At 46.3% G+C, this 12,290-nt stretch overlaps 1 protein-coding gene, 1 non-coding gene and 1 pseudogene across 2 annotated transcripts; 2 read left to right on the top strand and 1 right to left on the bottom strand.

The window, feature by feature from the left end:
* The first annotated feature begins 1,078 nt into the window (after positions 1-1,078).
* On the top strand, positions 1,079-1,217 carry LOC120668263. The gene has a single exon (XR_005672358.1). It is a non-coding gene; the product is annotated as a small nucleolar RNA Z247 (small nucleolar RNA).
* A 3,299-nt stretch (positions 1,218-4,516) lies between these two features.
* LOC120667794 (O-glucosyltransferase rumi-like) lies at positions 4,517-6,121 on the bottom strand. The gene is made up of 2 exons (XM_039947790.1): positions 5,271-6,121; positions 4,517-5,191 (listed from the first exon to the last, which is right to left on the bottom strand). Exons 1-2 carry the CDS (start codon positions 6,119-6,121, stop codon positions 4,636-4,638), a joined length of 1,407 nt encoding a protein of 468 aa, XP_039803724.1. The 3' UTR covers positions 4,517-4,635.
* A 2,601-nt stretch (positions 6,122-8,722) lies between these two features.
* Positions 8,723-9,687, top strand: LOC120668167 (annotated as a pseudogene).
* Positions 9,688-12,290: the final 2,603 nt, after the last annotated feature.

Here is a 12,290-nt window from a genome sequence, read left to right as displayed (position 1 = left end):
AATCAATTAACCGAGGCGTCTCAGTTAATCTGTATTAATCGAGGCGGGCTTTTTAAGCGTGCCCACCTCTATTAATCCATTTTGCGAGGTAGTTTTTTTTAAATGCATCAGTTAATAAAAAATGACCACCTAGGTTAATGTCTAGGTTAACGGCAAAAAACCCGAATCCGGTAGCGAGCCATGCATTTTGCCTACATTGCATTGCTTCATATTTATCTTTTGCAATTCAATCGTTACTTGGTTAGTGCCTATATGGACGGCATACTAAACTTTTGTTGATTATTTTACGGTATGTTAAGAAAGGTTATAATTAGATAAGTTTCCATTGATTGTAAACGTGAAGCAACAAGGATATGTATTGGTCTAGGACTCCTATAGATAGAATTGTTAATATTAGATTTCCTTGTAATGGAGTCCTGACCGAACCTCCTGTTGTTTCACGTATATATGTAACGCCATGAGGAGGGCTTTTCTCTGATCATTGAATCAACACGCAGCCGGTGCATCGACCCAAGATAGGGCGACACCGTTCCTCCTATTGCCCTCTGATTTCTACATGGTAATCAGAGCCATCTAGTCAAAATAGATTGCATCTGCCATGGCTAGCTCATATGCCGCCTCCAATCCTCTTCTCGGCCAGCCCATTGCCGAGAAATTGACGAAGTCCAACCATGCGCTATGGAAGGCGCAAGTTCGGGCTGCAGTACGTGGTGCTCGTCTTCAAGGATACCTCACCGGCGCCTCTCAACCACCCGCTGTAGAACTTGTCACCAAAGGCGCCAATGACAAGGAGATCAGAGTGCCAAATCCGGCACTAGAGGATTGGGAAGCAACGGACCAGCAGGTCCTTAGCTATCCCCTTAATTCCCTGTCCAAGGACATCCTCTCGCAGGTTGCTACATGTGCAATGGCGGCAGAAGCATGGAAGATCATAGAAGACATGTTCGCGTCACAGACACGGGCAAGAACCGTGAACACACGGATTGCATTGGCGACTACCCAAAAAGGGAGTTCGTCCATTGCGGAGTACTTCGGCAAGATGAAGGCCCTAGGCGACGAGATGAAAGCGGCAGGAAGGCCGCTAGAAGATGAAGAATTGATTGAGTACATCATCACCGGGCTTGGAGAAGATTTCAATCCGCTCGTCACGTCTCTCTGCACTAGAGTGGAGTCAATCACTCTTGGTGAGTTTTATTCACAGCTCCTCAGTTTTGAAACTCGTATGGATCTTGTCTATGGAGGGAACCAGGGAGGATCGGCCAACGCAGCTAGTCGCGGACGTGGTCGCGGGAAAAATATCCGCGGCCGTGGCCAGTCTCGTGGAGGCTACATGCAGCAAGGAGGCCGAGGAAACAATGGAATTCGCGGCGGCTATGGTGGTCGTGGAAGCCCTGGAGGACGCCAAGGGCGTGGTGGTGTCTACAACTCCAACCGCAACTACAACAATAGTCAAAGGGCTTCATCCGATGAAGAGCCCTTGTGTCAGGTATGCTTCAAAAGAAGACATACTGCTGCTGAATGTTGGCACAGGTTCGATAAAGATTATGTGCCAGATCAGAGATTGGTGGCTGCGGCCACAAACTCTTATGGGGTGGACACAAATTGGTACATGGATACTGGTGCCACCGATAATGTGACAGGCGAATTGGAAAAGCTGACGATGAAGAACAAGTACCATGGGTCTGATCAGATTCACACAGCAAATGGGACAGGTATGGATATTAGTCATATTGGCCATACTACTGTTCACACTCCTAGTCGTGATATTCATCTAAAAAATGTTCTTTATGTTCCACAAGCCAAGAAAAATCTTGTTTCAGTTCATCGTCTTGCTACTAATAACTCAGCCTTTCTTGAATTTCACCCCAATTTCTTTTTGATCAAGGATCAGGCAACGAAGAATACTCTTCTTAAGGGACGATGTCACAAAGGCCTATATCCTCTTCCTGCATCTTCAATAAAACAAGCCATGAGTGCCACCAAGCTACCTGAGTCAAGGTGGCACAGCCGTCTTGGTCATCCATCCTCCTCTATTGTTAAACAAGTTATCAGTAGCAATAATCTCCCATGTTTAGGAGAATCCTCTAGTGAAACAGTTTGTGATGCATGTCAACAGGGCAAAAGTCATCAACTTCCCTACCCTGTGTCATCTAGTACTTCAAAATTTCCTTTGGAACTTGTGTTCTCTGATGTTTGGGGTGATGCGCCAGAATCAGTTTGTAGAAAAAAATATTACGTGAGCTTTATTGATGACTTTAGTAAATTTACTTGGATATATCTTCTGAAATTTAAGTCGGAAGTTTTTCAGAAATTTCAAGAGTTTCAAGCTTTAGTTGAACGTCTCTTTAATAGAAAAATCTTGGCCATGCAAACAGATTGGGGTGGTGAATATCAAAAGCTTAACTCATTTTTTACTAAAGCAGGCATAGTTCATCATGTCTCTTGTCCTTATGCTCACCAGCAAAACGGGTCTGCTGAAAGAAAGCATCGTCATATTGTTGAAGTAGGGCTCTCTCTTCTTGCTCATGCATCAATGCCCCTTAAATTTTGGGATGAAGCGTTTCTTTCTGGAGTATATTTGATAAATCGTGTTCCTAGTAGAACCACTGAATATCGCACACCTCTCGAATTACTTTTTCAGCAAAAACCAGATTACACGTCTATGAGAGTTTTTGGATGTGCTTGTTGGCCTAATCTTCGTCCATATAGTGCTCACAAACTTCAGTTTCAATCTAAACAATGTGTCTTTCTTGGCTATAGCACTCTTCACAATGGATATAAGTGCTTAGATGTGTCCACTGGTCGTGTCTATATTTCTAGGGATGTCGTCTTTGATGAAACAGTTTTCCCCTTTTCAAAACTTCATCCCAATGCAGGAGCTCGTCTTCGATCTGAAATCCATTGTCTCCATCCAACTCTCTTAAATCCGACTCATGGAGAAGAACATTTAGTAGGCCAATTTACTAATCATCCAGCAGAAATTGCTAATGATCTTGTTGCAGTGCAACAGGGAGGAAATTCTCACTTGATTGCAGGAAACATATCAAATGACGGATGTTCACCAGATGCAGGACATGAGGCTGATATGGCTGGTGAATCTGCCTTGGGATCGGCAGCTGATCAGGCGTCTGGAGCGGCATCAGGTGCGAGCGAATCTATCCCGGGTGAATCGGCGCCCGCCACCACACCTTTGCCGGGCAGTACTGGCGCTGCCACATTATCTCCTCCTGCGAGCATAGGGGGAACCAGCGGCTCGCCTTCAGTGCCAATAGGATCAGATGGTTCAGCACCAACAGGATGTCATCAGAATCTTCTGCGCCACAAAGACCCAGAACAAGATTGCAAAGCGGAATTCGCAAAGATAAGGTATATACTGATGGCACTGTTAGATACAGTTTATTTTCTTCTACCGGCGAACCATATACTGTTGAAGAAGCTTTAAGTGATTCGCATTGGAAAGCAGCTATGCAAACTGAATATGATGCTTTGATTAAAAATAAAACATGGCACTTGGTCCCTCAGAAAGGTATTAATATTATAGGATGCAAATGGGTGTATAAAATCAAACGTAAAGCTGATGGCAGTCTAGACAGATATAAAGCTCGATTGGTAGCTAAAGGTTTCAAGCAAAGACATGGTCTTGATTATGAGGATAGTTTTAGTCCGGTGGTAAAAGCACTACTATTCGTACTATCTTGTCTATAGCTGTGTCTAGAGGATGGAGCTTACGGCAGCTTGACGTTCAAAATGCCTTTCTGCATGGTATATTAGAAGAAGAAGTTTACATACAACAACCTCCAGGTTTTGTAGAAAAATCGAAGGAAAATTATGTTTGTAAATTGGACAAAGCTTTGTATGGATTAAAACAAGCGCCAAGAGCCTAGTATTCTCGTCTTAGCACTAAACTTATTGATCTTGGTTTTCGGCCTTCAAGAGCTGATACATCATTGTTTATTTTCAACAAGGGAGGAATCTTTATGTATATTCTTGTATATGTTGATGATATTATTGTGGTCAGCTCGACAGAAGAGGCTACGACAACTTTACTCAAAGAATTGGAGGTTAAAAGTCCACATGCAGCAAAATTATGGTGTGACAATCTTGGTGCTAAATATTTGTCAGCTAATCCAGTGTTTCATGCTAGAACCAAACATATTGAGGTTGACTTTCATTTTGTTAGAGAACGAGTAACTCAGAAACTTTTGGAGATTGAGTTCATCCCGTCTGGAGATCAGATTGCAGATGGTTTTACAAAGCCTTTATCTGTAAGATTATTTGAAAATTTCAAGACCAATCTTAACCTCAGAAGGTTGTGATTGAGGGAGGCTGTTAAGAAAGGTTATAATTAGATAAGTTTCCATTGATTGTAAACGTGAAGCAACAAGGATATGTATTGGTCTAGGACTCCTATAGATAGAATTGTTAATATTAGATTTCCTTGTAATGGAGTCCTGACCGAACCTCTTGTTGTTTCATGTATATATGTAACGCCATGAGGAGGGCTTTTCTCTGATCATTGAATCAACACGCAGCCGGTGCATCGACCCAAGATAGGGCGACACCGTTCCTCCTACTGCCCTCTGATTTCTACACGGTATACCAACAAATGTTTAACCATCCCTGACATGGATCCAACTAGGTTTCCTTCCACTCTTGCTCCTCCATCCTTTTCACTTTGCTGCCCACCTCCCCGACCCTCTTCCCAACTTTGTAATATAAGGTGAAAGGTGGAGGCAGTGAGCAAGGCTCATAGTCGGCGACATACTTTTCCCTGGACTCCATCATGAACTCACCAGCACGCCCATCCGCAGGGCAAGCCATGGACTCCAGGCAGAGCTCGGTGGCGTTCTTCGGGACGGTGGCTCTATACCGGAGCAGCCTGGCATACTGAGCGAGCTGGTGCAGCATGTAGTCGTAGACATAGTCCATGCTCAGCTCGTCCCGGGCGAAGCTGCTGCCCTCCTCGCCCATTCGCTGCGCCTGCACTGGGTGGGCGTTGCCCCAGTCTACCGCCGACTTGATGGATGGGCACATGCCGTCAGCGTCAATGGGCCAGTAATGCTTGCCGGCAACGAGCCCCCGGGAGAAAAAGTCGTCGAAGGATGTCTGGATGCGCAGCATCGGAGAGCCACAGGCCAGGATGTACTTCTGGCTCACTGACCATGTTCTCCCTTGCACATAGATCTTGTACCTGCATGTACAGTGGCCACAACATTTGAGATAGGAATGTTCAGACATTGTTGAGCTCTACCGGTCGTCAGATCCCGTACCTGTAGGTGCATTGTTTCGCCAAATTGGAGTCTTTAAAGCCATTCCGATCGGCATCCTCCCAATCTTGCCTGACGAGGCGCGCGTTCCAATCGGAGCCATTGCATCGCATAAGGTCACTGCGCAAGCCCCCGACGTCGGGATTGCCCTTCCAGAACGCGTACGGCTCCCTGTAGTGCCAGGGCACTCGCCGGCTCTCGCGCTCCACCTCCTCCAGGAACGGCGCCCACGGCCGGATGTTCACTTCCGGCCAGCCCCAGAATGTCCAGTCCGGGAAGACGATACCCAGCGCGCTGTCGTTCTTGCAGTACATGAAGAGCGGCGGCGCCACGGACGGGTCGGGGTAGGCCGCGGCGTGCACCACGGGGGTGTCGTCGCAGAAGAACATGAGGTCCAGGTCCGGGACGCGACCCGGGTAGCGTGCCAGCAGCTGCAGGATTCCCCACAGCGTGAACACGTCTCGTGTCTGGAAGGCCGGGCGGTACTTGTCCACGTAGGCGCGCCCGGCCACCACCACCAGCCGGAACGTCGCCTTGTCGCGCGCGCGCTCCACCGCCTCCCGCGTGATCCCCGCGTCGCGCCACGGCGACAGGTCCGAGTGGATGAACCGGAAGTATTCCGGGCACGTCGTCGTCGATGGTGCCGGGCGCTGTTTGGAGGATGATGACGATGCTGACGGCGATGGACACGTCGTTGCTGCGCTGGGGCATGTGTGGAACTCCGAGGTGGTCTCGTTGCTGCAGGTGATGAGGATTGGGATGCGGGGTGCCGCGGATGATGGTGTGCGGTGACCGGGCCGTCCGCCGTTTCGTGAACTTCCAGAAGCAGTGCTGCCAAGAAGAATGAACTGCATGCATTCATGTTACTCTGCAATAATTTGGAGAACCAGCTAGCTAGCTAATGATCTGTACATCCATGAATTTATCATTGTAGAAGGTACATCGTGCTCGCTGCGCGCTGTCAAAAGTTTAAAGCCGACACAAATGAGTTTTCTTATGCATTTTCCCATGGCCATATGAAACACATTTTGGTACGTACAAATGGAGCTAGCGAGATTGGAAACTTCGGATGCAAGCGGATGCCCCACATGAGTAGGATTTTGGATTCGTACCTTTGTTTCCATTTTCCTTTTCTTTGAAATCTACCCTGGATTTCTTCGATCAGTTAAGAGTTTTGGCCAACAAAATGAAATATGAGAGAAAAAGTTTCATGTCACGGTTCCAACGAATGTAGCTAACCAGTTCGCTGATTTGTGAACACAAACGTAACAGAAGAAAGTTTCAACAATAAAAACATAGTTTTGCAACTTCCAACAATTCAAAATGCAGATTCAGAGTTTTAACTCGAGAAAAATACAAATGTCGATTTGATAATAATACTAGCAAGTCTATTTAGTAGCTTTTATGAAGTCAAAGTTTATATAGCTAGTTTGGGTGGAAATTACTGCTAGAAAAACGAACACTAGTACAGCTCAGCAACCCTCTTTTAGTATCGGTCGGTAACAACGGCCAGGACTAAACAGTTTTGCACCCAAAATTTAAAGAAAAAATATTATGAACCCTCGGGAGACCCACACACGAGCAACGTCATGTGAATTTTTCACGCGTAAATGCGCATGCGCGGTCGCGAGAATTCAAACCCATGACCTCCGGCCTCGCGCATAACTTTCTTACCATCTCACCTATGCATCACATGTGACCAGGTGGAAGATGCATTCCATTAAAGTAACTCGTAGAGGATCATTTAATACCAGGAGAAGACACCGGCCAGTACTAAATGTCGTCTTTTAGTACCTGTCGGTGCCTTGGCCCGGTACTAAATGGCCGTGTCATTTTAGTACCGGGCCAGAACACCGGCTGGTACTAACGGCGTCATTTTAGTACCGGGCCAAAACACCAGCCGGTACTAAAGGGTGACATTTAGTATGGGCCAGTACTAAAGGGGTCATTTTAGTACGGTGCCAAAACATCGGCTGGTACTGAAGGGCAATATTTAGTACTGTCTGGTGTCTTGGGTCAGTACTAAAATGATTTGGGGGATGTTTAAATTTGGACCCGGTACTAATGACCCCGGGGCGACTTTAGCACCAGACCAAAAAATAACTGGTACTAAATTTGGACTTTATCAGTAGGTCCTGTAAGGACCGCACATATGATTCTTTTTTGGGAAATTTTATAATGATTGAAAAAAGTAGGAGCCATCCATCTGATAAAATCTTACGGTGGTGAAGGTAGGAAGTACCTAGAAGTAACTAGGCTGGTACTTCCAAAAAGTGGGACCAAATATCAAAAAGTGGGACCGAATACTAATTTAATTTATTTTTTATAAATATTTTCCATAGATCAATGGCTAGAAAAAAGTTCAAGATAAAAGTACTTAAAAGTACGCATTGGTACTTTCAATCATGGTACAAGAGCGCTTCTTTTTTTAGATGAACTACTTGATTCCTTAAATTGGCTTTATTAGTTGGGATATGAAAATTTACAGCTTTTGAAAACTTAATTTCAATAACCCTTCAAGATGATTCAGATTTTGACACAAGCATGAAGCTAGTATAAGTTTGTTACATCAGAATTCCAGCGGTAAGGAAACATATATACATGCATGTAGCTTGCATTGCTTAGACGTTTAGCCATAGACAAAATAACATGCTAGATATCGAAGAAGTCTCGTCGCAGGTGGCAACTTCACTATTTTAAATGGCTAACTAATAAAATTTCTGCGTATACCCAGCTCATGTGCAGAGATCATAATCTGTTATTTCTGTTCTTAAATACATGATATTTAGGACAAACCAATTATATTATTTTGAACTAATTTTGCTTGTCCTGAATTAAATAAATTTTGACATTATTTTCATCGAATCAACACGTGCTTTGTATTAATTATCATTTTTAATCACATCATGACATTGATGGGCAGAAAAATAGACAATGATGCACAATCGATACAGAAATTGACTGTTAGATATATGTATTGTTTTCTAGGATGATGTTATTAACAAAATTAATTGATGTAAATCATATCAGTCAATCCTTGCATTGTAGCTTTCGACTGAAATTGTACTCCCTAGGAGTATGCCAGAATAGGATACGTTGACTAAAATATAGTTCTACTACGGATGTGAAAAGCAGTATACAATAAATATTACCAAATTCTATACGATGGGCACCAAATTAATATAATAGTGCCAACGGATATGTTTTTCTTTACATTGAATAATAATACCAGATATTGTTTTTTTAGAACAGCTTCTTTGGGTCAAAGCTGCATATCAATGTTGTATTTTTCACATATCCTGATATCCATCGCTTAGGTGCTCCTCCATACTATTAAATTTCAACAATTATCTACTCCTCGGTTGGGGATAGTCTTAACCCAAACAGCAGGCCAGAGGAAGCTTATGGAATCGTGACGATGCTGTGCACACTTTCTTTTTTACCGGCTCAGGATAGGTTCGCGATTTGTTAGTGGTAGCCAACTCTTACATGTCATAATGTTCGGATGCATCGACGTGTGCACCACATCGTGCTGTGCATTGACAACGTCGCCGCACGCACCGGGGTCAGTCGGTTATAACCACACTCCTATACATATGCACCTCACATGATCGATCGTTCGGTCCCGTCTTAAACCAGCAGTTTCAAGCTTAGCTGCGCCCCTGTCGCTCTGATCGAGTCCGAAAATAAAGATGCCAATTTCCTCGTCCCAGAACCATCCTCCTTCCTCCGTGACGTGCGGCATTCTCGGGCCATGCCGGCGAGCCCTCACGCGGCTCTTCCGCGTCCCGGCCTCCGCCGTGCTATCCATCTGGGCCTTCCGCTTCCGCAACCTCCGGAAGGCCGCGGCCAGGATGAGCCCGCGCCGCCGCCGTCGACGCCGGACGTTCCGGTCAGTGCGCGCGGTGTTCTGGCCTCTCGTCACCCCGCCCTCGTCCACGCCGGCGGCCTCGACGGCTGAGGGCGAGGCCGTGCGTGGGGGAGGTGGTACCTGAGACGGCAGTGGTGCACGAAACGCCGGTGCACGCGCCGGTGTCGTCCCCGGAGACGCCGGCGTACGTGAAGGTGGTGGCGCGGCTGCGGTCGGGGAGGAGCGCTGGCAGCAGCGGAGATGGCGAGGCAGAGGATGAGAACAAGGACGAGGCCTGCCGGAGCTTCGAGAGCTGCCTGATGGAGATGCTGGTGGACGAGGGGAAGGCCCGGGACCTGCAGGACGTGGAGGAGCTCCTGCGGTGCTGGGAGCGGCTCAAGTCGCCGGTGTTCGTCGAGCAGGTGTGCCGGTGCTAGGACCATGGATGCCGCGCCCCCTACGCCGGATCTGGGAAAGGGACAAAACCATACAGAAAAGGGAGCCGCGAGAGAGGTAAGAAAATAGGATGGATCCCGGGTGCACAGCAGCATCCGTGTACCCCACGGCCCATCGTCGCCATCTGTCCCACGCCCGGCACCGCGCCTTCTGTCCCATGCCCCGCACCCGACGCAACCTGTGCTCGGAGTGCATCCATTCGGCTCCCACGCAAGGGACCCACTCAGCTTCCGCTGTGCTCACTCGCTCGGCTCGCTGACCAAGGATGCGGCCCAGCAGCCATCGGATGGCAGATAATAGTGGGCATCGGCATGGGGGCACACAAGAGCGCCCGTGGATCCGGTGTCCACCCCGTTTATTTCCTGAGGGTGGCTGGCTGCGGAAGGGACGCGGACGTGAGAGCCTAAAAACCAGATCAAAGAAAAATCTAGAACAAAAAGTTTCGGATCAGTGACTCCAGTTGAGGTAATGGGCTCTTACGTGGCTCCATTAGTAATAGGGGTATTAACATCCGATACTAATAACTGGTTATTGGTAACCGGCGTCATCATGGGTAGGTCGGGGACGATCCGGCGGTCCTTTGACTTATTTTGTAACGGGGGGCATTATATGCCCGCTATTACCAATAACATGTTACCTATTAAAGATTTTCACATAGTGCCAAAAATGGGGAAGGAGGGAGGATATGTTGGGTTGGGCCGCCCAACAGTGTGTCCACCAAATAAAAGACAAAATCTAGCCCTCCACGGCCAATGAAACTACGGAACAAATTAATGTAAACGACTTTAAACCATTAAGATGATGAGCCACCTTATGGCCAATGAAGTAAAATTCAGATTGGGGATTCTCTCCCCCTTCCACTGACCATAAAAAAAGGACTAGCTCTTTCTTTTTCATTTTGCTAATAGTAAGAAAGTTAGAGTTTCCAATAATTCAATATGCAGATGATATGTTGATCATCATGAAGGATACAACGGGCAGCTCTATACCTTAAAGCTCTTCTCAATACTTTTGCAAACTCAACCAGGCTTATGGTCAACTATTCAAAATAAAATGTTGGTCCCCATCAACATGCCTGAGGCAAAGACAATGGCTTTGTTGATCACCTTTGGATGTGCTAGGGGCTCCCTGCCCTTCACCTAGATTGGGTTACCCTTAGGGACTACAAAGTCAAAAGTTTGAAGACTTTTTTACCCTTTTTTAGAGGTGTGAGTCCAGACTCTTGTGTACCTCTGCCTTCCTCTCCCAAGCCGGAATACTTCAAATGACCAATACAGTTCTTACTTCTCTACCCACTTTCTGTTTGTATAGAGGTTCAAATATAGATGCGAAAAATCCAGCAAAAGTGGTATGTCCAGTGGTGTGTTTGCCAAAGCAAGAGGGAGGCCTTGGAGTGCTTAACTTGAAGATCTAGAATGAAGCCTTGTTACTTAAGAACTTGAATAAATTCATCAATAAAGAGGATATTCCTGGGGTGAACTTGATATGGGAAAAACACTACAGCAATAACAAGCTTCCAAGCCACATAAAACTGGGCTCCTTTTTGTTGACACTAATTTGCGCCAACACACTTGAATGCGCTAGAACGCGCGGATCGTCGACACGATCTTCACCAACAGGCTCCCCGCGCCGACCGATCAGACCGGTTCTACAGAGAACGCCGCGAAGACCTAAAACCTCGAGCTCGGGAGGGACCCCGTCGGAGCTCGTGGATCTAGGGTTGCTCTGAGATTAGCAGGCTACTCAGAACATCCTCGAACGCCGTAGAGACGAGCGGAGAACAACAGATGAGATTGGAAAAGTTAAGGTTTGGAGGAAAAAGTAAAGGATAAATGTGTGAATCGATTGGGAATACCCTCAATCGGCCGTGGCCCTTCATATATATAGGGTGGGGAGGTCTGTACCTGTTAGGAGTCGGAACCCTATCAAATCCCGTGTCAAAATACAACTCCTAACTCGGACTGAGCATTTCGGACCGGTCTGACCGCTCTGGACCGATCTGACCGGTCTGTCCGGGGTGCAGGTCTTCCGGGAGGCATAACTCCCTCATCCGAACTCCGAATTAGACATTCTATATATGCATTTCGATCGTCTCGACGAGATCTACGCAATGGTGCAGTCCAATTTGCAATTTGACAAACATGTCTAGACCGGTCTGACCGGTTCAAGGGAGAGGTCTGACCGGTCCTGCCCAGATTGTCATGAAAACCTTCATCGTGCCAATTTTGAGTGTCAACATATGCCCCCCTATTTCTTGGTAAAGCTTGCGTACCAAGAAACATATCTCCAACCAAAAATGCACTTGAACAACGAGAAGCACCTACGCACCAATCATGTCTTGCTTTCAATGACGATAGTGTATATGGCCATGTCATTTGGTGCAAGTAGAATAAGCCTGAGTATAAATTACCTCGGCTGTGAATCATGTTCTTCAAAAGAATTGCTTCGGTCCATTTAGTAGAATAATCTATAGCAACAACATGAAGCAATGTCTTTTTGAAGATAGAGGATTAATTTGAACAATGAAATCCAATCCTCAACCTCGGAACGACCATGATTTGATAATAGGATGTATCATCACAGCGGGCACCAGTAGTAAATCACCAAACCGCTGATACTCTTCACACCCTTTTATACTTCTTCAAACAATCAAAGTTCATGATATACTAATACAAACTGTCTCTATCAAACAACCACTTCATCCCGGGAGCCGATTG

Source organism: Panicum virgatum, chromosome 3N, assembly GCF_016808335.1.
Source record: "Panicum virgatum strain AP13 chromosome 3N, P.virgatum_v5, whole genome shotgun sequence".
Lineage (NCBI taxonomy): Eukaryota > Viridiplantae > Streptophyta > Magnoliopsida > Poales > Poaceae > Panicum > Panicum virgatum.
This window is presented reverse-complemented; position numbering and strand designations above follow the sequence as displayed.

Excerpts from the sequence above, each read along its gene's own strand:
- LOC120667794 (XM_039947790.1), bottom strand. The coding sequence starts at position 6,121 with ATGCAGTTCATTCTTCTTGGCAGCACTGCTTCTGGAAGTTCACGAAAC. Across the intron at positions 5,192-5,270 it reads GCGAAACAATGCACCTACAG|GTACAAGATCTATGTGCAAG; the intron begins GTACGGGATCTG and ends CTGTACATGCAG.